The sequence below is a fragment of the Narcine bancroftii genome, chromosome 1, assembly GCF_036971445.1.
Source record: "Narcine bancroftii isolate sNarBan1 chromosome 1, sNarBan1.hap1, whole genome shotgun sequence".
NCBI classification, from domain to species: domain Eukaryota; kingdom Metazoa; phylum Chordata; class Chondrichthyes; order Torpediniformes; family Narcinidae; genus Narcine; species Narcine bancroftii.
In genome coordinates this window covers 152,468,225-152,495,525 of record NC_091469.1, presented here as the reverse complement: position 1 = coordinate 152,495,525, position 27,301 = coordinate 152,468,225, and the positions used below count along the sequence as shown (strand labels likewise).

The 27,301-nt window shown below is 43.7% G+C and overlaps 1 protein-coding gene across 1 annotated transcript in view; it reads left to right on the top strand.

Moving 5' to 3' along the window:
* Nucleotides 1-27,301, top strand: part of nop14 (NOP14 nucleolar protein homolog (yeast)) — an 89,885-nt gene that overhangs the window by 27,812 nt on the left and 34,772 nt on the right. The window contains exons 9-12 of the mRNA XM_069942000.1: nucleotides 2,155-2,455; nucleotides 3,154-3,284; nucleotides 13,447-13,532; nucleotides 17,795-17,930. Coding sequence (XP_069798101.1) covers nucleotides 2,155-2,455; nucleotides 3,154-3,284; nucleotides 13,447-13,532; nucleotides 17,795-17,930 — 654 coding nt within the window. The remainder of the gene's footprint in view (nucleotides 1-2,154; nucleotides 2,456-3,153; nucleotides 3,285-13,446; nucleotides 13,533-17,794; nucleotides 17,931-27,301) is intronic.

The following is a 27,301-nucleotide window of genomic DNA, read 5'->3' as shown; positions in this document are numbered from 1 at the left end:
CAACACCACCAATCTTTTTGTCATCCGCAAACTTGCTTATCCAATTCTCCACCCCTACATCCAGATCGTTAATATATATAACAAATAATAGTGGACCCAGGACCGAACCCTGAGGAACTCCACTAGTCACCGGCCTCCAATTGGACAAACAATTTTCTACCACTACTCTCTGACACCTCCCATGCAACCACTGCTGAATCCATTTCACTACCTCTTTATTTATACCTAATGCCTCCACCTTTTTTCCTAACCTTCTGTGGGGAACTTTGTTAAATGCTTTACTAAAGTCCAAATAGACAACATCCACAGCTTTCCCTTCATCATCCTTTTTTGTAACCCCCTCGAAGAACTCAATCAGGTTTGTCAAGCATGATCTACCCCTGACAAAACCATGCTGATTACTCCCTATCAATCCCTGTACCTCCAAAAATTTGTAAATAGCATCCCTCAGAACACTTTCCATCAACTTGCCCACCACAGACGTCAGACTTACAGGCCTATAATTCCCAGGTTTGCATTTGGATCCTTTCTTAAACAGAGGAACCACATGCGCCACCCTCCAATCCTTTGGCACCACCCCCGTGGCCAGTGACATCCTAAATATCTCTGTTAATGGCCCCACGAACTGTCCACTAGCCTCCCTGAGTGTCCTAGGGAATATTTTGTCCGGTCCGGGAGATTTATCCACCTTTATCTTTTTTAACACAGCCATCACTACCTCCTCATTTATCCTTATATGTTTCATGACCCCCCCCACTATTTTTCTTTACTTCAACTGGTTCAACATTTTTTTCCCTAGTGAATACCGAGGCAAAGAAATCATTCAAAATTTCCCCCATTTCCTCAGACTTCTCACTCACCCTACCCTCACTATCTACAAGGGGTCCAATTTTATCTCTCACTAATCTTTTACTTTTAATGTAGAAACCCTTTGGATTTATTTTTACTCTGTCAGCCAAAGCCTCTTCATGCCTTTTTTTGGCCTTTCTAATTTCTTTCTTAAGATTCCTTCTACACTCCTTGTAGTCCTCCTTCAACTTCTCAGCTCCCTGCTCCTTATACCTCTTGTACACCTCCCTTTTTCTCCTAACCAAATTTCCAATATTCCTTGAAAACCAAGCCTCCCCATGACTTCCAGCCTTTCCTTTGACCCACACTGGGACATAACTACTCTGTACCCTCAAAATTTCTTTTTTGAATATCCTCCATTTTTCATTAACATCCTTACCTGAAAATATCCTATCCCACTCAATACTCCGCAAATCCCTTCTTATTCCTACGAAATTTGCTCTTTTCCAATCCAGAACCTCAACTTTAGGCCTCTCCTTGCTCTTCCCTAAAACTACCCTAAAACTAACAGAATTATGATCACTAGACCCAATTGGTTCTCCAACATTAATGTCCGCTACCTGACCTAGCTTGTTCCCTAACAGGAGATCCAGTATTACACCGTCCCGAGTCAGTTCTTCTACTAACTGATTTAGAAAACAATCCTGAGCACATTTAACGAACTCCAGCCCTCTAACCGTATGGGTATCCCAATCAATGTGTGGGAAGTTAAAATCTCCCATGATCACTACCTTATGATTTTCACACACATATGTTATCTCCCTACAAATTTGTTCCTCTAATTTTCTTGGCCCATTTGGTGGTCTGTAATGCGCCCAATGCCCTTGTCCCTTGTAATTTCTCCCAGACGGTGAAAAATGTCATGTGTCTTAATAATGTAATTTAATGAATGATTACCTTTATTCATGGATTTTTTTTCAAAATACAGGTCAGGTACACCTTATCCGAAATGCATGGGACCAGAAGTATTTTGGATTTTGAATTTTTTTGGATTTTGGAACATCATTTAAAAAATGCACTCAGTCTTAAAGATGCATGCATTCACATTAAAATACAAATGTTTACACATATTGAAAAATCTACACTCTATACAAAAAAAATCTACATGAAATGCACCAGTGGCTTGCATTGACTATGTCCCATTCTCCCATCAGGATTGGTAAACTCTATTACGTATTGCCTTATGGGACCACGAACGAAAAATGTTTTGGATCTTTTCAGATTTTGGGTGTTTGGATAAGGGGTACTGTACCTGCATTAGGTGTGAGGGTAAATTGCATTTGACATCAACTTTCTCTTTAAAAGGATGGGAAGTTGGAACAACTTGAGGAGGTACAACTGGGTGATGAAAATGAACTGGAAAATAGAAAATATATAAACGGCAAAGTGGATGAGGAAGGGTACCAACGCAAGAATGATGAAGACGACTTTTCAGACCAAGAAGACGATGGCCATTTCAACCAAAGCTCCACGTTTGAAAGTGCACAGGATACAGGAAGGAGGGGAGCTTTCAAATCGAGACTGAGTGAAGCAAAGGCACCAAATGACGAAGAAAGAAAAGCTTTGATGGAAGCGGCCAAAAAAGAACTCCCCTTTATATTTTCTGGTAAGTGAAGAGGCACCTTTTTTTGTATTTTCTGGCTCAAACTTGGAGTATTCTCTAGAAATTTTGGAAAGCAGAATATAAATCAAATTTATTGGATTATCTTTGAGTACAATGGCATAGGTTCTGATTGTAGATTCTCCCCAAACAGGGAAGTTAGTCTCTTGCAAAGTGACATTGCAGAATTGTATTCATTACAAGATGCCACAGCAAGTGGAGATGTTATTTGTCAGAAACCCAGTTCAATCCTGGCATCTGGCACTGACTGTGCGGAGTTTGCATGTTCTCCCTTCCCTGTGATTGTCTGGTTTTCCCCGGGTGTTCTGGTTTCCTCCCACATTGCAAAGACGTGAGGATTAGTGAGTGAATTAGCCCTTGTAAACTGCTGCTAGTGTGTAGGTGAGTGGTAGAATCTGGAAAGAGGATGTGGGGAGAGTAAAAAGTGGGATTTGGGTAGAATTATTAGATATGGGTGAATGATGGTCAGCACAGACCTGGTGGGCTGAAGGGCTTGCATTGGTGCTGCATCCCTCTGTGTCTATGATGCCAACTCTCAGATTTCGAAGCTCTGAATGTAGATTCATTCTCCTCCTTTGGCTCTCCTTGTCTGGTAAATATTTGTTTCGTCTTCCAAAGACCAGAACAAGGCACCTGAGGTTGAGTTCCTTCTGAATCTTTTTCTAATGGCTTTGTTTTCACAGTCCCCAAATCGTATGAGGATCTGAAGTCTCTGCTCGCAGGACAATCACCAGAGGAGCAGAGCCTAATAGTGGAACGCATTTGGAAATGCAACCACCCAAGCCTTGCTGAAGGAAACAAATCCAAGTTGGAAGTGAGTTTTCTTTACTGATTTAAAATTTGAAAATGTTAGCGCATGAGGAACATTTGTCAGCTCTTGGACTGTAGTCGTTGGAGTACAGAAGGATGAGGGTGGACCTCATAGAGACATTTCGACTGCAGTAGATGTGCCAAGGATATTTCCCTTGGTAGGGGAGTCTAGGACAAGAGGGCACAACTTTACGATAAAAGGGCATCAATTTAAAACAGGAGTAGAAACATTTCTTTAGTCAGTGGGTCATGAGTCTGCTGTGGAAGTGAGGACATTGGGTGTATTTACGGCAGAGATTGACAGGTATTTGATTAGTCAAGGCATCAAGGGAAGGTCAGGGAGTGGGGCTGGGTAGGAGGATGGATCAGCTCATGATTAGAATGGCGGAGCATACTCGATGGGCCTACTTGACCTTCCCTCTTTTGCTTATGCCTGCTGATTTGTGCATGTACAGAATCTGCAGACTTCCCTGTTTAACAATATTACCCAAACAAATCTGGCCCGTAAACTACCCAGTCGACTGCACCATTAGCAAGTTGATGAGGGTGTCAGCAACAAAGTTGTCAAACTGCTATCGGGAATAAAAGGCACCCCCATATTAAAACAAATAATCCTCATTTGGAACAAAATTAACTAATATATAGGAACCAAAGTGGGTCTGTCCCCAAAAAACACCCCTGACTCCAAAAAGATTAATACCATTGACGGTGGGTCACAAGATCCTGGACACCTGACGTAATGGCATCAGGTGTGTAGAGGACTGTTACGAGTAGGGGCAGCTAATGTCTTTTGAACAATTTAGGAATAAGTATAATTTATCAAATAAGATGATTCACTGAAACCTTCAGATAAGATCTTTTCTACAGGGCAAATTAGGTCCAACTATAGCCCTACCAGCATGCAGTAACAAAAAGACTATGATTCAAAGGGAGAATACACGGAAGCTTATTTCAGCCATGTATTTCTTGCTCCAAACAGAAGGACCTAAACCAGGCCTTGAAAGGTTGAGGCAGAAGTGGGGGTTGGACTTGGGAATAACAATTGATAAATAATACTGGTCCAATTTGTGTCGGATCAGTATGACTTGCAGTCATTAATGTACGGTGCAGGCTGGTACAATACAATTTTCTACATCAGCTGTACCTGACGCCACAAAAATTGAACAGATCTCACCCTGAATTATTAGAGTAATGTTTTAGATGTGGCATTGCTACAGGACCTTTTGTGCATGCAACCTGAATATGTGACCCTTTTAGGTGGAACTGGGCCAAGCCCTGGAAAAACATCATAAGTAAAGAATTCCCACAGTACCCAGAGCTCTTCCTTTTGGGAAACATAATGGACAATGAAGCTGTCCAAATTTCAAATTCAATTTGTCATGATCGCATTGGGGGTGGCCAGGAAGTGCACAGCAGTTGCCTGGAAGTTCGACTCCTACCTGAGCATTGAACATTGGAACACAGAAGTGCAGAGCTATGTTCCCCTGGAGAAAATTACCTACAACCTAAGGAAACAATAACAGCACGTTTTTTTTGAAGGTTTGGCAGCCCAACTTAAAACTACATAGAGGCACAATTGTAGTGTGGACCACTGTGCCTAGCCACCCTACTCTACCCTCCTAATCCACAGGGGAGCGGAGGGGGTCCATCCCATTCTAATCGGGGGAAAAAAGGAGGCAATGTATGTGTTGGCCGCTGGGACACAACAAATCTGTTAACCCCGAAATATAAGTTTCATACCTCGTTGTTCGTGTTTTGGTTATTGTGTGTAATTAGTTTGGTGTTTCCAAACTAAAGAAGAACTTGAACTCTATGAAAAGATTGTATGGAATTAACAAGTATGAAATGTAAGTAATGTTGATATTGTTGGAGTTTGAGTGGAAAAGGTATAAATAAAATGTTCAAAAAAAGTAAGTGTTGTCCAAACGGCATCTACTAATTGTTCGAGAGGAGTAGTCGAGGAATCTGTGGGAATTGGGAGGTTTGTAGAAAATGTCTTGAGAGCTTGTCTCCCGAGGTGGTGACTGAGAGATCAAGAAAAGGGAGAGTGTTGCTAGTGATGGACCAAGCGAATTTGAGATCTGGATGGAAGGGCTCAGGCGCGAAACATTAGTAATTATATCTTTACCTCCAATGGACACTGTGAGACCTGCTGAGTTTCTCCAGAATTTCTGTGTTTTAACTAATTACTCACCAATGTCCAGTTTGTGTTCGCCCTGGATCACTTGACCTTTACCTTGACCAGATATCCTCATCATCTTGGTTTAAGCATGGACCAACGAGCTGAATTCCGGACTTGAGATGAGAGTGACTGGCCCTGACATCAAGGGACATGGAATGTCAAGAAAGGCTGAAAAAATGTGAAGTTGATAGGGATCAAGGGGAAGTCATACCTTCCACAATTGAATAGAGTTGTGTGTTAATCAAAGAGCTGCAGATATCTGGAAGGTCTTCAATAGCACCTACCAAATCTTTACCATTAATGAAGGCTGCCACCTACTGTATATGCTGGCATATAAGGTGGGTCTTGAACTTTAAAATAGTCACCCCAAAACCATGGGTCATCTATGCCAAGTATAAAATCTGAACCTCACCAGCGAAGTCTCAGCACTCCCCCATGTAGTCCATCCGCCCAGTCTGACTGCCATCGGGTCTGCACAGACTTTAAACGGCCCATTAAAGGAGCCAATGGTGGTTTATTTTAAAATGTGCTAATAAAATGTAAACCTTTACTGGATAATTTGTTTTAAAAATAGCATCACTTCACTGGTCAGTGGGATGGTTGGTAAAGGACTGATGGGGCATTAAGACTTGGGGTAGTTTTATACAACGAGTATAGCTCCCAAGATCATGTTCTATGGCGAGCTCTCCACTGGCCACCGAGACAGAGGTGCACCAAAGAAGAGGTACAAGGACCGCTTAAAGAAATCTCTTGGTGCCTGCCCCATTGACCACCGCCAGTGGGCTGATCTCGCCTCCAACAGTGCATCTTGGCGCCTCACAGTTCGGCGGGCAGTAACCTCCTTTGAAGAAGACCGCAGAGCCCACCTCACTGACAAAAGACAAAGGAGGAAAAACCCAACACCCAACCCCAACCAACCAATTTTCCCTTGCAACCGCTGCAACCGTGCCTGCCTGTCCCGCATCGGACTTGTCAGTCACCAACGAGCCTGCAGCAGACGTGGACATACCCCTCCATAAATCTTTGTCTGCGAAGCCAAGCCAAAGAAGAAGAAGAAGAAGAAAAGATAGCTCAAAACCTACATGTTAGGCGGAAATTCAGGAGGCCATCTTAAATGAGTCATCTTATCTGCCAGCATATATGGTATATGATCCCTAGATCATGCATCTCCCGGACTTAGAAATATATTTCTGTTTCTTACTTCCATCTATCCTTAGCTGCTTCATTAGGACTTTCCTTTCATCCTAAGGTCAGAAATGAGGATGTTTGCTGATGGTTCCATTCACAATTCTTCAGCAGTTGAAGCAGTCCATGCAGGTGGACTTGGAGAACATGGTCAGATACTTATGCTTTAAAGGTTCTGGGCAGTGATCGACTCCTTCAAGAAAGTCTAGCCATTCATCCTCCATGTTCATTTAGGATCACTGAGTCCTCCACCATCAATCTTTTAGAGGAGCTATTCTCAACCTTTTTTCAGCTATGGCCCCCTTAGGATTCTGCTCAAAGTTGATGGGTCCCCTTCCCTGTGATCCAGTCAAGTTTAATTGGTTTCACCATACTTCTCTCCTACCATTAAAAAATATTTTATAATTTCAGCTCTTAATGTGCTGTGTTCCACAGGGAGTCTGTACGGCCTCCGTGGAGAATGGCTGTTGCAAAGGTCATAGTTGGCTTGGAACCGCTGACCAGCCACACATAATGTAGCTACAAGATCAGATCAGATGCTGAGTATCTTGTGGCAAGATACTTGTGTAGCTTAGTACGACAATAACATCTACAGATTTGCTGATGGTCGTGGGTTGTATAAAGGAAAGTGATGAGTCAGCATACAGGATGGAGATTGAAAACTTGGCTGTGTGGTGCATCAACACCAACTTCACACAATGTCTCCAAAACAGTGGGGCTGATTGTTAACTTAAGAAAGGGAAAGCCAGAGGTATACAATCCAGTGATCATTGGGGGATCAGAGGTGGAGAGGGTGAGTGCCTAAGTTCTTGGGAGTCACAATCTCTGAGGATCTTTCCTGGACCCAACACTCCAATGACATTGTTTTTAAAAAAAGCATGTCAGGGCCTCTATTTCCTCAGGAATTTGTGCAGGTTTGGTGTGACATCAGAAACCCGGCAAATTTCTTCAGAGGTGTGGTGGAAAGTGTGCTGACCAGCTGAATCATGGTGTATGGGAACACCAATACCCCTGAGTGTAAAGCCCTCCCAAAGATAGTGGACACAGCACAGGACATCAAAGGCAAAACCCTCCCCACTATTGAGAACATCTACAGGAGTAGTTCTCAACCTTTTTCTTTCCACTCACATACCACTTTAAGTATTTCCTATGCCATAGGTGCTCTATAAGGGATTGCTGAAGGTGGTATGTGAGTGGAAAGAAAAAGTTTGAAACCATTGTTTTAATCGTACCTAATTGACTCGTTATGTGCACGGTTTCATAACTCCAAAGGAAATGAACCAATGAAAATTTTTCTCAAGCAAAATATTTGAGTAATAATTGGGTCCAGAACAGTGATTCTCAACCTTCCCTTCCCACCCACATACTTCCTTAAACAATCCCTTACTAATCACAGAGCACTGATGGCATAGGGATTGCTTAAAGTAATATGTGAGTAGAACCACTGATCTACAGGGAACACTGCCATCAGAAGGCAGCAGTAATCATCAAAGACCCACCCCACCCAGCCCGTGCTTATTCTCACTGCTGCCATCAGGAAAGAGATGTAGGTGCCTCAAGACTTACGTCACCAGGTTCAGAAACAGCTGCAACCCCTCCACTATCACACTGCTCAAGACAAACTCAATCAGAGATTCATTTAAGGACTCTTTATTGCACTTTATTGATTTTTTAAAAATTCTCTCTGAATTGCACAGTCAGTTTGTTTACATTCATTATCTGTTTACATTTTGTTTATTTGTTTACATATTTACCATGTGTACAGTTTATTTTTTGCACTACCAATTAGTAATTCTGCAGCTCCCGCAGGAAAAAGGAATCTCAGTTGTATGTGATGTCATAGATGTACCCTGACAATAAATCTGAATCTGAAATCTAAAGTGGCTCCCCTCCTGACACTCCAGGACCTTTCACTATGTAGAAAGCACAAGTCAAGAATATGGGAATACTTTTCAATTGCTTCTAGGGGCATCTTTAAAACAATCAAGATGTTGAAAGCAGATTTGGTCATGAACTGGAGGTCAATGGACCAGTAAAAAGATAAGGATGAACTTTCCCAAAAATAGAAAGCATATCAAATTTTTTGGCCCATGAGCCATGCTGCCCGATTTACACCCAATTAACCTACACCCTCGGTACATTTTGAACGTGGGAGGAAACCGGAGCCCCCGTGCAAAAACCACATAGAAATGAGGAGAGCATACAAACTTCAGAAAGACAGCATGGGATTCGAACCCCAGTCCCGATTACTGGCACTGTAAAGGTGTTGAGCTAACTGGAAAATTAATTTAAAATAGAAAATTAAATTTAAAAACTTTTTAAAAATCCCAAAATGAAAGAATATTGAATTAGGTTTTTAAATTAAGTATAAAAATAACAATTGAAGAATTCTTCACAACAAAAAACCAGGTTCCAATGTCCAGTTTAACCTGGGCTGCAGTAGAAGTTCAGTAATCAGCCCACATTCTGTTGTATTTGGAGGGAGAACCATGGAGTCTGTATCCAGTTAAACTAAAACTCTGCTGCTTGCATGTGAAAGATATCCCTCTATTCCTTGTGAATTTATATCTAAAATCCTCTTAAATTCTCCATTTGTATCTGCTTCCACCTCTACTCCAGCAACCGGTTCTAACCACCCCATGGTATTTAAAAAAAAACTTGATCCTCCCTCTTCCTCTCTCCCCAACCCCCTCCAGTAATGGGGCGACCAAAAAAACACACAATTAAAAAATTGGTTGCACCCCTTAATTTAAATTCCTTAGCATTTCTCTGTCTCTGATTCCCTGGGAATTCTGCCTCTTCTCCCCCCCCCCCCCCACACTATTGTCCCTTAAACATTCCCAGTGTCTTTGGCAATACCATAGGTGATCAGGCTTCAGCTGCCTAGTCATGTAGCTGTAGAGATAGAGATGTACAGGAGTCAGCAGATGCTGGAATCCAATGCTCAACACAACTTGCTGAAGAAGCACGGCAGGTCACGCATCAAGAGTGAGAGGAAAAGAATTGCCAACACTATGGGCTGGAACCCTTCATCAGGACTCTTCCTAATTTGATTGGTACCACTTCCACAATCCTCAGGTGTGAGGCTGGAGTAATAAGTAGAGTTCTAGTCACACAGCTACATGAAATGTTTCATAAGCTAGAGAGGGTGCAGAAGATTTTGCAAGAATATTACTAGGACTGGTGGGCTTGATTACAAGGAGAGGCTATATCTTTATTCCCTGGATTGTAGGGATTTAGAAAATCCTGAGGGACATAGATGCAGTGGTAGTCTTCTTCCCAGGCTAGAAGGCATTGATTTATGGTATCAGCAGAAGGATGTGACATTGTGTGTATATCTGAAAGAATGTGATCTAGGCAAATTATATTTATTAGACAACTGCTCAAAAGACATGAGGCAGTTATCCATAAATAAATTTCAAAAACATACTGTTCGCTTTGTTTTCCATAGAAAAAAAACTTGATCAATTCTAGACGATTGAAAAAAAAATTGGTTAGAAGAGGACTTGACAAATGTCACTTTATCTACTTTTCCGATACCACATCAGACTGATTAAAATTTATATTTAAACCCCTTTCAAAAGAGTTTAATATGTCCAGTGATATCTGATAAAATTAAGAATGAATGGGAAAGAGAACTTACCTTTACCTACAGAGACACGGTAGCAAATTCTCCAATTAGTTAACACTTCTTCAATGTGTGCTCGACACTCTTTGATACAGTTTAAGGTGGTCTATAGGACCCATATGCCTAAGATAAGGTAGCTTGTATTTACTCCCATGTAAACCCTACCTGTGACAGATGTCATTCTGAGTTGGCTTTCCTGACACATATGTTTTGGTCCTGCCCTTCCTTGAAAAAATATTGGAAAGATATTTTTGATATTATTTCAGCAGTTTTACTTATTGACCTACAACCTCATCCCATAACTACTTTTTGAACGACCAATTTTGGATTCTGGCCACTTAACTGTTTCAGCTTGTGTGATTGCATTTGTTACTTTAATAGTTATGAGATCCATTCTACTCAAATGGAAAGATCCTAAAGCACCTGCCTCCTTTCAATGTTTTCCCAAACTTTTGCATGTTTAAACTTGGAGAAAATCAGAAATGGTACTGTTGACCCTTCGGTTAAATTTGAAGAAACATGGAGGCCATTTATTCAACATTTTCAAATGATGCAAGTCGATCCTTTCCGAATCCTCTTAACTTTTATTTGAGTGTAGAGGAGCGGAGTTACCGACAAATATGTTAGCCTAACTTTTTTCTCTTTTTTTCCAGTTAGGGGGATATTTTTGTCATAAAATTTGATTCTTTTCATGTTTGGCTTTTAAGAGGTTGGGAGGTTCAGTTTACATATGTTAATCAGCATCTGTGTTTGTCGACATTAGTATTATTGTTGTCTATTAACCTAAAACTTGATAAGAAGATTGAAAAAGAAAGGAGAAGGATGTGAAAGGGACCTGAGGGGCATCTTCCCACAGAGTGTAGTGGACGTGTGGTAATGCTTAAAAGAATTTTGGACAGGTACATGGAGAGGAGAGATTTAGAGAGATATGGGCCAAATTAAGCAAATAGGTTGAGCATAGGTAGACAACTTGGACAGTATGGAGTTTGGTCAAAGAGCCTGTTTGTGTGCTGTAAAACTCTGTGAATAAACAAATATTGTCTCCATCATTAACATATGGTGGCTGCAGTCTGCACCATCTATAAAATTGCACTGCAGCTAACTTGCCTGGATCCCTCCCAAAAGCCCCTACTTGGCCCGCAACCATTACCTGCAGAGCAAGAACATCGTGCGTGGGAACATCACCTGAATGATACCCCTCACGTGTAACAACATCCTGACTTATCACTCAACGTCAGGGGTGGTCAACCTTTTAATTTTTAATTTAGACATACAGCACGGTAACAGGTCATTTTGGCCCACAAGTAGGTGAATTGGGCTCGTGGGCTGAAATGGCCTATTACAGTGTTGTATGCCTAAATTAAAAGATTGGCCACCCCTGCTCTATATTCATCATCACTTGGCCTATTCTTTGCACCTCCCCCTAACATGAAAGCTTTTCACCAGTACCTTCTCAGATTTGGGATGGACAGTGAATGAAGGAGGAGGTTTAAAAGGGAGGAGAGGGGTCACAGTTGTTGATATCTGAAATGAGCTGCCAGATTCGATGGAGGCAGCTTCAATCCCATTTAGGAGCCATCCAGACAAACTTGAATTGCTCTGGCAGAGTAAAATTTGACAGAATTTATTATCCTGAACATGTGTCACGAAATTCATTGTTTTGTGGCAGGTGCAAAAATGACTAAATTACATTTTTTTTTAAATGGTGCAAAAGAAAAGGGAGGTAGTGGCTGTGGTTCATTGTCCATTCAGAAATCTGATGGCAGAGGGTAAGAAGATGCTTTCATACCGCTGGATGTTCGTCTTCAGGTTCCTGCATCTCCTTCCTTATGGTAGCAGTGAGAAGAGGGCATGGCCTGGGTGGTGAGGGTCTTTGAGGATAGGTCCTTAATGTGAGCAAATGGGATTACTGCGATTCAGTCTAGCAGTCAGCTGAGACACAGTGGACTCTGGGGTGATTTCTGTGGTATGTGATTGACTCCAAATGCTGACCGTACCAACAGTACACCAATCTTATAAAATGGATTGATAAAAAAAAATTGTTGCCTCATTTTATGTGCACAAAAACTCATTCACCACAGAATTACAAAATGCATCTTCATACTACTGTTTAAGCAGTGATGGTCAAAATAAACACTTCATTACTCTATTAAAGTTGCAATAATGTTATGTAGCCTTGTTAAACATTGTTAACTGATGATTCTACGCTTTATTCCCCACTGAACCATTGAAATGTGCCTGTTAAACCAGTGATTATTTTAAAGAATTAATTGTGAAATATTGCATGTTGTAAAGTAGAATTATTGGGTTCTACTGCATGGAACCAGACTGATTTGCTCCAGTTATCACGAGATATTGGGTTTGGATAGGTTTAGACTGCTTTTCTGGAGTGAAGGAGGCTGAGGGGGTGATCTTTGAGAGATTGGTAAGATTCAGAGATGCTTTAGAGATGCAGAGATGATAGATTGTCATTGTCTTTTCCCAAAACAAGGCATAGGTTTAAGGTGAGAAGGTTGAAAGAGAATGCATGGGGTAAGTTTTTCAGTGTTGGAAATGTGGAACAAACTTCCAGAGGAATTGGTAGAGGCAGCTACAATTACGATTTTAGTAATATGTGCTAAATGCAGGCAAATGGCAGACATCTTAATATGAATCATTTGAGCTAAAGGACCTGTTTCCTTGCTGTACATCTCTGACAAATAGCTCTTGACAAAAAGTGGGTGGTATGGTTAGTGTAGTGGTTAACGCAACGCTGTTACAGCACCAGCGATTGTAAACTGGGTTCGAATCATGTGCTGTCGTAAGGAGTTGGTACATTCTCCCTGTGTCTTCATGGGTTTTTCCCGAGGGCTCTGGTTTCCATCCACCATTTGAAACGTACCGGGAGTTGTAGGTTAATTGGGCGACACAGGCTCTTAGGCCCATGCTCTGTCTAAATTTTTAAAAAAATTTGATAACCCAAAAAAAATCTTTATATATATATTAAAAAAAAAATTCCCTTGAAACCAAACTAAAACAGTAGTTGGGAAAAGGGCTTGAACTTGCCCCCTCTGGTTGTCTGTGGTTTGTTATAGGTGGTAAATAAAGGAAAACTTTACAATGCTCTATGGGTGGAGAAGGAGTTGAGAGCCACTGCTTGTCCTTAATGATGTACCTCTAATATGTTTGTAGAACTTCTTTGGTCTCCTCTGGACACATGTTGGCGAGCTGGCAACAAGGCATCCACCTGAACTGAACACCATTGACAAGATGGTGCCGTAAGTAGAAGACCATTGTTTACTGTTTTCTAACTATATACAACCAACTTATTTTTGATGGAATCTCATTGGATGCATTTGCCTTGGTGTGAAACTTTGTCTTTTATAGTTTTAAACTTGTCCTGTGGTCCAACAACAAATGTACAGATGGATATCCCTTACACCAAAGATTTGTTGCTGTACAGGAAAGCATCGGATTCAAATGTCCAGTTCAGCTCAGGCAGTAGCAGGAGTCAGCCCCAATGCTGTTAAGGAAGGAGAAATACTCTCCAGAATCCACTATTACTTCTATTTATCTGCATCTTTCTCTTTTAAGACATTAAAACTGGTCTCTGACCAAGGCTTCACTCATTTGTCAAAATGTTGTCTTCAGTGCCAAAGATGGTGCTCCTTCAGTCATGTTTCAGTTTAGAACGGCACAGTACAAGCTCTTGATGTTGTGCCAACCCATGTATTCCTTAAAGTACTAAACCCTCCCTACCAAGTAACACACTATTTTATTTCCATCCATGTGTCTGTCGAAGAGTGTCTTAAATGCCCTTAATATTTCAGCCTCCACCACCATCCCTGGCAAGGCATTTCAGGCACCCACAACTCTTTGTATTTAAAAAAAAAACTTGCCCCTGATCTCTCCCCTAAACTTCCCTCCCTTCACTTTGTACTCGTGACCTCTGGTGTTTGCTATCCTGCCTGGGAAACAGCTGCTGGATCTCCACCTTATCTATGCCTCTCATAATCTTGTAGACTTTTATTAAGTCTCCTCTCATCCTTCTGTGCTCCAAAAAAAAGTCCCAGCTCTGCTAACCTTGTCTCACAAGATTTATTTTCTAATCCAAGTAACATCCTGTTAAATCTCCTCTGCACCCTCTCCATAGCTTTCACCTCACATAATGAGGTGACCAGAACTGAACACAATATTCCAAGTGTGGTCTCACTAGAAATTTGTGGAGTTGCAACAAGACCTCTCTACTCTTGAACTCAATCCCCCTATTAATGAAGCCCAGCATCCCATAGGCCTTCTTAACTATCCTATCCTATCAACCTGTGCAGTGACCTTGAGGGATGCATGGATTTGAACCCCAAGGTTCCTCTGTTCATCCACACTCTTAAGTAACTGACCATCAACCCTGTACTCAGCCTTCTGGTTTGTCCTTCCAAAATCCCTCACTTCACACTTATCTGGATTGAACTCCATCTGCCACTTTTCTGTTCAACTCTGCACCCTGTCTATATCCTCTTGTATATCCTTCGATAACCTTCAGCTCCATCCACAACTCCTCCAACTTTTGTGTCATTTGCAAACTTACTGACCCAACCTTCTGCCTCTTCATTCAGACTGTTTGTGATAACTGTGAGAAAGTTTGTTTTATGGCAGCACAGCACAGTAACATGCCCTTCTGGTCTGCGAGCCTGTGTCCCTAAATACACCAATTAACCTACAATTCCCATACGTTTTTGAACAATGGAAGGAAACCAGAAAAACTGAATGAAACCCACGCAGACGTGGGGAGGACCGACAAACTCGTTACAGACGGTGCTGGATTAGAACCCGGGTTGCTGGCGCTGTAATAGTGTTGAGCTCAACGCGCCGCCCACGGGAGGAAGGTGAAGTTACAGGGAGATCAGTTAGAGCAGAGTTCTATTGGTGTGATCTTCATCCAGGAGTCTGGGTGGGAAGGAAACTCTCCTTGAATCTGGTGCTTGTGAAGCACAAAACTCTATAGGTACAGATTACAGCGTCCACAGTAGGTAGAGATATATTCCTGAAACTTCCAGAAAACTCTGCAGACGCTGTAATCGTAGAGAAACTCCGCAGCGTCCATAGTAGGTAGAGATATATTCCTGAAACTTCCAGAAAACTCTGCAGATGCCATAATCGTAGAGAAACTCCGCAGCGTCCATAGTAGGTGGAGATATATTCCTGAAACTTCCAGAAAACTCTGCAGACGCCGTAATCGTAGAGAAACTCCGCAGCGTCCATAGTAGGTGGAGATATATTCCTGAAACTTCCAGTCTGATAACTTCTTCCTCGTACCTTGAGGAAAGGATCCGACTAAAGATGTTGGTTATACAGTATGACTTTATCGCCTATGGTCGTGGTGAGGCCTGCCGAGTTTCTTTGGAGATTCCGTTTTACTCTAATGCGGTGCTGTATGATTTCACTCACTTGTGAATCATCTTCCTGACCGGAGGAGGGAGTAGTGTGGCCAGGATGAGATGAGTCTTTTAATATGTTGCCTGCTATTACAAGGCATTCCCGAGATGCAATTTACATTCAATTCTCCCCACATTCTCATCAATCATTGCCCCCAAATTCTACCTCTCACCCAGTGAAAATCAGGATGGTGGATGGAAGAGAAATAAGTGAGAGTGGGACGAATGGGATTGTTCTGAGAGAGCCAGCATGGACGTAATGGGCCAAATGGGCTCCAATGTCATAAGGACATAAACGCATGCGAAGCTTTGGTTATGCTTCTTTATGAGTTTTATCAGATCAGATACTATTCATTGACATTGACATGTAATAAAACAGAAGTGTAATAAAAGATTCGCCACTAACATCGTCAGAGAAAGAGAAATAAAAGAGAGTCGTTCCCCTCCCCTCCCCGAGTCATCAAGTGTCCGTGGATTCACCTCCACTGCCTCTGGAGCCCCACAGAATTCAGTTCAAACAATCGGCAACTAGAGCCCAGATCCAAACCTCCGACACGACGAGGAAGCCTTTGGTTGCCCTCCTTGCCTTCAGCTTTCTCTCAAATCCCGATTCTGATACCTGCTTCTCATGAGCCCACGGCTGGGTATGAATATTTGACCTCAAGTCACCAGCAGCCCACAGCCTTATAAAGATGTACCATAGCTTCCCTGATCTTTCATTCTGTGCAATGGCGAATAAAGGCTAGCATTCCACCTTCTCTAACTGTGCTACCATCCTTGTAGATTCTTGAACTTGTAATCTGAGGTCCCTCTGTTCCTCAATGTTATTTGGAGACCTGGCGGGTTGTATTCGAGGATCCGAAAGATGCTGGAATCTGGAGCAAAATTCTAAGCGCTGAAGGAATTCAGCAAGTCAGGCAGGCACCTGTGAAGGAAAAGCGAGAGTCGACAATTTGGTGGATATAGCGAGAGCATGTGGGGTTATTATTTGATTCCCTTTGTCATCTCTCAGCTCCCTTTGCTGTCTCCTCCCAATCCCTCCACTTAGCCCCTCCTAATGATGCGAGCTTGCGCTCTTTACTTCTTTACACTGACTCTCTCCTCTTTACACTTCTCGACCCTGAATCAAGATCCCAACCCAAAACATTGCCTATCTCTTTCCCTCCACAGATGCATTCTGATGCACTGAGTTCTTCCAGAAGTTTGTGGTTTGGTGCAGCACTGATCTGACCCTGCCCTTCTATCCACCTATATGCCTAGATGTTTAATATCTCCCTATTAGTGATAACATGCTCTAGAATATGCCTAGCACCTAAAAGTGGTGGAGAAACTCAGTAGGTCACGCTGCATCCACAGGAAATAAAAGATAACCAACATTTTGGGCCTGAGCCCTTCGTCAGGAATGTGGAGAAACAGACAGGTGCCTGAATGCAAAGGTGGAGGAAAGGGGAAAAACACAGGCTATAACAGATAATAGGAGGGACACAAGTTGGAGGGTGGGAGAGAAAGAAGCTGAGAAATGATAGGGGGAGAAGGCAGGGGGTAGCTCTTTGATAGGAGAAGGAAGGGAAGGGGTGAGAGGCAGAGGGGGCATTAATGAAATTGGAGAAGTTGGGTGTTAATGCCATCTGGTTGGAGACAGCCAAGACAGAATTTGAGGTGTTCTGATTTGCATGTGGCCTCAGTTTGGCAGTTCATGAGGCCATGGTCAGACACATGTGGCATTGGGGTCTAGAATAGAATTTTTTAGCCACTGGAATGTTCTTGCTATTGCAGCCGACAGAGCTAAGGTGCTCAACCAAGCTATCTCCAGGTCTACATTCCATCTCCCTGATGTAGAAGAGGCTGTGTCAGGACCACTGGATGCAGTAAACAGCCCTAGAATGTACCCACCCTCCCTGAAATCTGAATCCAATTTGGTTTTCTCCTAGGTATACTGAGATGGGAAGTAATGACCAGACCCAGGTCTTTGAGCTCCGTGCACAATGTTGCTGTTTAGTCCAAAATGGAGCCCATTCGTATCCTGGTTACTGTCTAATCCCTGTTATATATGCTCATTGTGTTCATCTAGGTTTAATTAATTCCCCCTTTCATTTTTTTTTTTGCAGCCATATTTATGATCTATCCCAGATGTTCCCTGAAGCTTCGTGTAGTTTAGTTCAGTCTACACTGAGGCAAATTATGCAGGAAGTGGAGGATCAGCTGCAGAGTAAAGGACGGGCCACTTACCCTACTTTGGACAAGGTAAACCTGCTGGTGTGAAGTTTAACAATATGAACAGGCCCTTTAGCCCAACGCATCCACGACGGGCAAGTTGCCTACCAGGGCTCGAAGTAAAACATGAAAGTCTGCAGACAATGGTTGAAGTAAAAACACAATGCTGGAAAAACTCAGTAGGTCAGACTGTACTTTATGTAGCAAAGATAAAGATACATAACCAATGTTTTGGGCCTAAGCCCTTCATCCAGATATGGAAAAATGTCAGCAGGCATCAGAACAAAAGATAAGGAGGGGAGGGAGGAGCATGGTCCCAAAGGCAGGAGGTAATGGGTGGAGAAGGGAGGGAGGGAGGGCACAGCAGCAAGCATGGGGAGGAAGGATGGCTAGGTGAATAGAGAGGGAAGGGGGTGGAGAGCTGAGGGAAAGGAGACAAGGGGAAAGGAGAATGGAGAGTAGGTTAGCAGAAACTGGAGAAGTCCGTGTTAACGCCATCCTGCTGGAGAGTGAACAGATGGAAATTCAAGTGTTTTTCTTTCAACTTACGGGTGTGTCTTGGTGAGATAGTTACACGAGGCCATGGACAGTCATGGGAACGGGACGCAGAATTGAAATGGTTGGCTACTGCGATATCCTGGTCATTGATACGGGCAGAGCAAATGTGCTCAGCAAAGCGATCACTCAGCCTGCGCCCAGTCTCCCAGATGTACAGGAGACCACAAAGGGAGCGCGGATGTCGTAGATCACTCGCAGATACACAAGGGAAAATGTTGCATAAAAGGGCTGATAAGGCCCTTGAACAGTGGCAAGGGAGGAGGTGTGGCGCTCAGGGGACCATGCTTGCTGCTGTGCCCTCCCTCCCTTCTCCGCCTGTTACCTCTTGCCTTTTGGACAATGCTCCTCCCCCACCGCCCCCCCCCCCATCCTCCCTTTACCTTTTTGTTCGGATGCCTGCTGACATTTTTTCATACCTTGATGAAGGGATCAATCCCAAAACGTCGGTTCTGTATCTTTACCTTTGCTAAAGGACACTGTTTGTCCCTGCTGAGTTTCTCCAGCTTTGAGTTATTATTTGCCTACCAGAGCTTTTGCTTGCATTTGGCTCATATCTTTCCAAACCTTTCCTAGTCATGTACCTGCCCAAAGATCTTTTAAACTTTGTAATTGTACCCATCTCTGCCCCTTTGTCTGGCAGCTTCTTCCCCTCCATGTGAAAAATTGCCTTTGACCCATTTCCTTTGGAGTTGTGAAATAGTACACATAACGCGTCCACTAGGTAAGATTAAAACAGTGGTTTTCAAACTTTTTCTTTCCATTCACATACCACCTTAAGCAATCCCTTAATCTCAGAGCATCTGTAGCATAGGGAATACTTTAAGAGGTATGTGAGTGGAAAGAAAAAGTTTGAAAACCAATGCTCTGTAATATTGTGAGCTTGTTACTGTGCTGTACCTAAATTAAATTTGAAAAAATAAATTAATGTCACCTCTGAGACTCCTCTGCTTAAGTGAAAGCAGTCCCTTAAGACGGAACTATGATCTCCCTGTTTCACAACACTTCCTAGGGCCCTGTCATTCGCTGTATGTCCTTCCCTGCCTTAACTTCCCAAAATGTATTGTGATGGACCTTGGAGAATTTTGTTTTTGACTGAGGACAGGACTGAACCTACTGTGGAGGATTTGACAGCTGCTAGGTGCTGTAGTAGGGCTGGGCTACCACTAGGGATCTTTGACGGCTGTCAAAGCACAGGAACAACGCGTTAGAAGTCCGTGGGCTCGTAGGAGAGTGAGCCTGCGGCTGTTACCCTCTCCCCACCAATGGGGAGAGCAGGAGGCGTGCGCTGGATAGTTTAAAAAAGACAACGCACTGTTTTTTAGGTGGATTAGATCCCTCTGGGATCAGTTGAAGACTACCATACTGCAATCCACTGAAGAGGTACTGGGCTTCTCCTCCAGGAAAAACAAGACTGGTTCGACGAAAACAGCCAGGAAATCCAGGAGCTGCTGGCAAAGAAGCGAGCTGCCCACCAGGCTCACCTTACAAAGCCATCCTGTCCAGAGAAGAAACAAGCCTTCCGTCGCTCATGCAGCCATCTTCAGCGCAAACTCTGGGAGATCCAAAATGAGTGGTGGACTAGCCTCGCCAAGCGAACCCAGCTCAGCGCGGACATTGGCGACTTCAGGGGTTTCTACGAGGCTCTAAAGGCTGTGTAAGACCCCTCACCCCAAGTCCAAAGCCCGCTGCGCAGCTCAGACGGCAAAGTCCTCCTCAGCAACAAGATCTCCATCCTCAACCGATGGTCAGAACACTTCCAATCTCTTTTCAATGCCAACCGCTCAGTCCAAGATTCCGCCCTGCTCCAGCTCCCTCAACAGCCCCTAAGGCTAGAGCTGGATGAGGTCCTCACCCAGGATGAGACATATAAGGCAATCGAACAACTGAAAAGTGGCAAAGCAGCAGGTATGGATGGAATCCCCCCAGAGGCCAGGAAGGCTGGCGGCAAAACTCTGCATGTCAAACTGCATGAGTTTTTCAAGCTTTGTTGGGACCATGGAAAACTGCCTCAGGACCTTCGTGATGCCACCATCATCACCTGTACAAAAACAAAGGCGAGAAATCAGACTGCTCAAACTACAGGGGAATCACGCTGCTCTCCATTGCAGGCAAAATCTTCGCTAGGATTCTCCTAAATAGAATAATACCTAGTGTCGCCGAGAATATTCTCCCAGAATCACAGTGCGGCTTTCGCGCAAACAGAGGAACTACTGACATGGTCTTTGCCCTCAGACAGCTCCAAGAAAAGTGCAAAGAACAAAACAAAGGACTCTACATCACCTTTGTTGACCTCACCAAAGCCTTCGACACCGTGAGCAGGAAAGGGCTTTGGCAAATACTAGAGCGCATCGGATGCCCCCCAAAGTTCCTCAACATGATTATCCAACTGCACGAAAACCAACAAGGTCGGGTCAGATACAGCAATGAGCTCTCTGAACACTTCTCCATAAACAATGGCGTGAAGCAAGGCTGTGTTCTCGCACCAAACCTCTTTTCAATCTTCTTCAGCATGATGCTGAACCAAGCCATGAAAGACCTCAACAATGAAGACGCTGTTTACATCCGGTACCGCACGGATGGCAGTCTCTTCAGTCTAAGGCGCCTGCAAGCTCACACCAAGACACAAGAGAAACTTGTCCGTGAACTACTCTTTGCAGATGATGCCGCTTTAGTTGCCCATTCAGAGCCAGCTCTTCAGCGCTTGACGTCCTGTTTTGCGGAAACTGCCAAAATGTTTGGCCTGGAAGTCAACCTGAAGAAAACTGAGGTCCTCCATCAGCCAGCTCCCCACCATGACTACCAGCCCCCCCACATCTCCATCGGGCACACAAAACTCAAAACGGTCAACCAGTTTACCTATCTCGGCTGCACCATTTCATCAGATGCAAGGATTGACAACGAGATAGACAACAGACTTGCCAAGGCAAATAGCGCCTTTGGAAGACTACACAAAAGAGTCTGGAAAAACAACCAACTGAAAAACCTCACAAAGATAAGCGTATACAGAGCCGTTGTCATACCCACACTCCTGTTCGGCTCCGAATCATGGGTCCTCTACCGGCATCATCTACGGCTCCTAGGACGCTTCCACCAGCGTTGTCTCCGCTCCATCCTCAACATTCATTGGAGCGCTTTCATCCCTAACGTCGAAGTACTCGAGATGGCAGAGGTCGACAGCATCGAGTCCACGCTGCTGAAGATCCAGCTGCGCTGGGTGGGTCACGTCTCCAGAATGGAGGACCATCGCCTTCCCAAGATCGTGTTATATGGCGAGCTCTCCACTGGCCACCGTGACAGAGGTGCACCAAAGAAAAGGTACAAGGACAGCCTAAAGAAATCTCTTGGTGCCTGCCACATTGACCACCGCCAGTGGGCTGATCTCGCCTCAAACCGTGCGTCTTGGTGCCTCACAGTTTGGCGGGCAGCAACCTCCTTTGAAGAAGACCGCAGAGCCCACCTCACTGACAAAAGGCAAAGGAGGAAAAACCCAACACCCAACCCCAACCAACCAATTTTCCGCTGCAACCGTGTCTGCCTGTCCCGCATCGGACTTGTCAGCCATAAACGAGCCTGCAGCTGACATGGACATTTACCCCCTCCATAAATCTTCGTCCGCGAAGCCAAGCCAAAGAAAAGAAGAAGAGTTAGTCTGACTGCTTGCTTACTTGGCAGCTTCAGCAAGCCACATGCTGAGTTGCTTTGTTAACGGGTGCTAGCACTGCCATCTAGTTTTAGTGGAAAAAGGGAGACTGAGCTACATTTCCACGGGTGTCAGCGCTGTTTTTCTGACAACAGTTTGGGGAACTCTGATACCCAGAGTATGTGTGGGACTAACCAGTGCCTCTTCTTTCCCCTCTCAAGAAGAGGACTTCATGTGACAGGACCACTTAAACCAGCGTGGCCAAAGGAGAGGACTTGTGTGACTGAAGGTCACTTTGTTAACCCTAAAGAGGACTTTTAAAAGACTCGTGTGACAGAAGGTCACTTGTTCACCCTGAAGAGGGCTTCAGAGGAGTGAACCTCATGTGGTCACTGAAAATTCCCAGGTGAAGAAAGTAAAGGTGGTTGTTGCCACCTTCGAACCTCTAGCCAGTCTCGCATTCCCCTGACAGGGTTGAAAGTCTATAGGGACCACGTCATCTGGATACAGCCTCAAACTAAAAGACCAGTGGGCAAGGAAATAAATAATTCCAAGCTGGGAGACCAGATCCAAAAGCTGATCCTTCTTGACAGACTTAACGTGACTGGCATGGGGGTTTTGTTTTGGTAATTTTGGTGATTTTTCAGGGTATTTCAGGTTGGACTGTAATGGTCTGGGATTTTTTTCCCCCCACATATGCCATATAGTAATCTGTTGTTTATATAGAACTGCCATTAAGGCTGGTGTTCGGGTGTTAAGTTTATTGGGTTAATTCTATTATCGTTAGTTTGTTGATAAATTTTGTGTTAAACTTAACCCATTTGTTTATGCGCCTCCCAATTGCTGCTGGGGAGCGTAACAGCATCACTTCACACTTACAAGGCTTAAATTCCAACTGCTATTATTCCATGGCCCACTTTCTCAGTTGACCAGATCCTTTTGTAATCTCACAATCTTCACCACTAATCTGCAAACTATACTCATCCAAATTATTATTTGATGTCAAACAGCAGTGGACCCAGTACTGATATCTGCAGCACACCTCTGACCACAAGCCTCCAACAAAAGCCTTCCACCCATATCCCAATATCCTGTATTCTGATACGAGTTGAAATTGCACTCAGTATTCTCTACTCCATTTTTTACCTCAAGTCTCTTCTCATTCATCTTCTTTCAAGCTTGATCTATTCAAGGTCTTAAATTCTTTTTTCCAGGTAACAATAGGAACATAGGAAGTAGGAACAGGAGTCGGCCAAAAATGGCCCATCGAGCCTGCTCCGCCATTCAATACAATGATGGCTGATCTAATTTATGACCTAACTCCACCTACCTGCCTTCTCTCCATATCCCCTAATTCCTCTATCATGTAAAAATTTATCTAACAGAATTTTAAATATGTTTAATGAAGCAGCCTCAACCACTTCCAAACATTCACTACTCTCTGGGAAAAACTATTTTTCCTCATCTCTGTCCTAAATCTACTCCCCCGAATATTGAGACTGTGTCCTCTCGTTTTAGTTACCCCGGCCAGCGCAAAAAACCTTCCTACATCTATCCTATCCATACCCTTCATAATCCTATATGTTTCTATAAGATCTCCTCTCATTCTTCTGAACTCGAGCGAATACAATCCTAGACGATTTAATCTTTCATCATAAGTCAACCCCTTCATCCCAGGGATCAACCTAGTAAACCTCCTCTGGACCGTCTCCAAACCCAGTATATCCTTCCTCAAATATGGAGACCAGAACTGGACTCAGTACTCCAGGTGCGGTCTCACCAGTACCTTGTACAGTTGCAACATGACCTCCCTACTCCTGAATTCCTCAAATTGAAGGTGTTGGCAAATTGCTGTTTTTTGTCCAATACAGAGCATAAAACATTAGCAAACAGTACAAGCCCTTCAGCCCACAATTTGTGCCATCCTAAATAAACTTACTTTACAATCTAATCCTTTCCTCCCTCACACTCACATCCCTCTTTCTCTTGCATCCATGTGCCAATCTGTCTTTTGAATTTCCCAATTCAACACCTCCAGCAATGCAATACTGTGTTTAAAAAGAAAAAAAATACTTGTCCCTGATATCTCTCCTAAACTTTCCTCTCCTCACTTTGTACAGACATTCTCTGGTGTTTGCTACTCTCACCCTGGGAAAAGGGAACTAGCTGTTCACTCCATTATGCCTCTCATAATCTTCAGCACCTCCATTAAGTCATCTTTCACTCCAAAGAAAAGTCCAAGCTCTGCTAACCTTGCCTCAAAGACACATTCTCCATTCTAGGCAACATCCTAATGAATCTCCTCTTCAACATTACCTCTCTATTCTTGAACTCAGTCCCCGACTAATGAAGGCTGCATACCATAAATCTTCTTAATTACCCTATCAACCTGCACAGCAACCTTGAGAGATGTGTGGATTTGGATCCCAAGGTCCCTTTGTTCTTCCACACTGTCAAGAATCCTGTCATTAACCATGTTCTCTGCCTTCACCTTCCAAAATGCATCACATTGAATTCCATCTGTTACTTTTCCGCCCAACACTGCAACCTGTAACCTTAGTAAATCTCATGCAATTCACTTTGAGCACTGAATTAGCTGGGTTGTGTTCTTTAGAACAGCACACAGATTTAACCAGTATTGTCATTTGAAGATTTTGAGGGGGGGGAAAAAATAATTGCTGAATTTTGAATTGCATGTCAAATAAATGACAATTTTCTCTTTCGAGACCAGCCAGACCTGTTAGGAAGCACCTCAAGTCCAGGTTCTGATCGCAAATTTGCAATGGTACTCTGGAGTTGCAATGCTTTCTGTGAGATACTAGCTCCATTGCTTCTCTGCTGCTTTTCAAGGAGCTTGGGTTGTCAGTGGAACCAAAGTGGATTTATCTGAGTAGTATTGAGAGAGAAATCTTCATCTTTTTAAAAATGTTAAAGCTCAATTAAATTTAGGCTTAACAACACAGGCCATTTCAGCCCACAACCTTTGCCGCACAATTACACCCAATTGACTTGTAATTCCCGTATGTTTTGAAGAGTGAGAAGAAAATTGGAGCCTCCAGAGGAATCCCAAATAAGACCATCTAATGTACGTACTTTCAACCCGGGAAGTTCCTCTGCATCGCCTTGACACGACTACCTACAGTGTCAGCGACCCGGTTTGAAAGAGTTTGTTCATTCTTCCCCCATTTGCGTGGGTTTCCTCCAGATGCTCCGGTTTCTTCCCACCCCTCAAAAACATGGGGGTGGTAGATTAATTGGTGTATTTGGAGGTCACAGGCTCATGGGACAGAAGGGCTTGTTACTGTGCTGGAGGTCAAAAATCTTTTTATAAAAAAAAATTAAAAATAGCAAGGGGAGCACCCCATGTTTTCCAAACAGATGGGTATCGCTCAATCAACATCCCTTCGAAAGATTTGTCGCCATTACAGTGTTGTGTGTTCGAGCCTGCTCTGCATAAGTTTCTCCTGAAAGATTTGTCGCCATCACAGTGTTGTGTGTTCGAGCCTGCTCTGCATAAGTTTCTCCCGAAAGATTTGTCACCATCACAGTGTTGTGTGTTGGACCCTGCTCTGCATAAGTTTCTCCCGAAAGATTTGTCACCATCACAGTGTTGTGTGTTGGACCCTGCTCTGCATAAGTTTCTCCCGAAAGATTTGTCACCATCACAGTGTTGTGTGTTGGACCCTGCTCTGCATAAGTTTCTCCCGAAAGATTTGTCGCCATCACAGTGTTGTGTGTTGGACCCTGCTCTGCATAAGTTTCTCCCGAAAGATTTGTCGCCATCACAGTGTTGTGTGTTGGACCCTGCTCTGCATAAGTTTCTCCTGAAAGATTTGTCGCCATCACAGTGTTGTGTGTTGGACCCTGCTCTGCATAAGTTTCTCCCGAAAGATTTGTCGCCATCACAGTGTTGTGTGTTGGACCCTGCTCTGCATAAGTTTCTCCTGAAAGATTTGTCGCCATCACAGTGTTGTGTGTTGGACCCTGCTCTGCATAAGTTTCTCCCGAAAGATTTGTCGCCATCACAGTGTTGTGTGTTGGACCCTGCTCTGCATAAGTTTCTCCCGAAAGATTTGTCGCCATCACAGTGTTGTGTGTTGGACCCTGCTCTGCATAAGTTTCTCCTGAAAGATTTGTCGCCATCACAGTGTTGTGTGTTGGACCCTGCTCTGCATAAGTTTCTCCTGAAAGATTTGTCGCCATCACAGTGTTGTGTTGGACCCTGCTCTGCATAAGTTTCTCCCGAAAGATTTGTCGCCATCACAGTGTTGTGTGTTGGACCCTGCTCTGCATAAGTTTCTCCCGAAAGATTTGTCGCCATCACAGTGTTGTGTGTTGGACCCTGCTCTGCATAAGTTTCTCCTGAAAGATTTGTCGCCATCACAGTGTTGTGTGTTGGACCCTGCTCTGCATAAGTTTCTCCTGAAAGATTTGTCGCCATCACAGTGTTGTGTGTTGGACTCTGCTCTGTATAAGTTTCTCCCGAAAGATTTGTCGCCATCACAGTGTTGTGTGTTGGACCCTGCTCTGCATAAGTTTCTCCCGAAGGATTTGTCGCCATCACAGTGTTGTGTGTTGGACCCTGCTCTGCATAAGTTTCTCCTGAAAGATTTGTCGCCATCACAGTGTTGTGTGTTGGACCCTGCTCTGCATAAGTTTCTCCTGAAAGATTTGTCGCCATCACAGTGTTGTGTGTTGGACCCTGCTCTGCATAAGTTTCTCCTGAAAGATTTGTCGCCATCACAGTGTTGTGTGTTGGACTCTGCTCTGCATAAGTTTCTCCTGAAAGATTTGTCGCCATCACAGTGTTGTGTGTTGGACCCTGCTCTGCATAAGTTTCTCCTGAAAGATTTGTCGCCATCACAGTGTTGTGTGTTGGACTCTGCTCTGCATAAGTTTCTCCCGAAAGATTTGTCGCCATCACAGTGTTGTGTGTTGGACCCTGCTCTGCATAAGTTTCTCCCGAAAGATTTGTCGCCATCACAGTGTTGTGTGTTGGACCCTGCTCTGCATAAGTTTCTCCTGAAAGATTTGTCGCCATCACAGTGTTGTGTGTTGGACCCTGCTCTGCATAAGTTTCTCCTGAAAGATTTGTCGCCATCACAGTGTTGTGTGTTGGACCCTGCTCTGCATAAGTTTCTCCTGAAAGATTTGTCGCCATCACAGTGTTGTGTGTGGACCCTGCTCTGCATAAGTTTCTCCT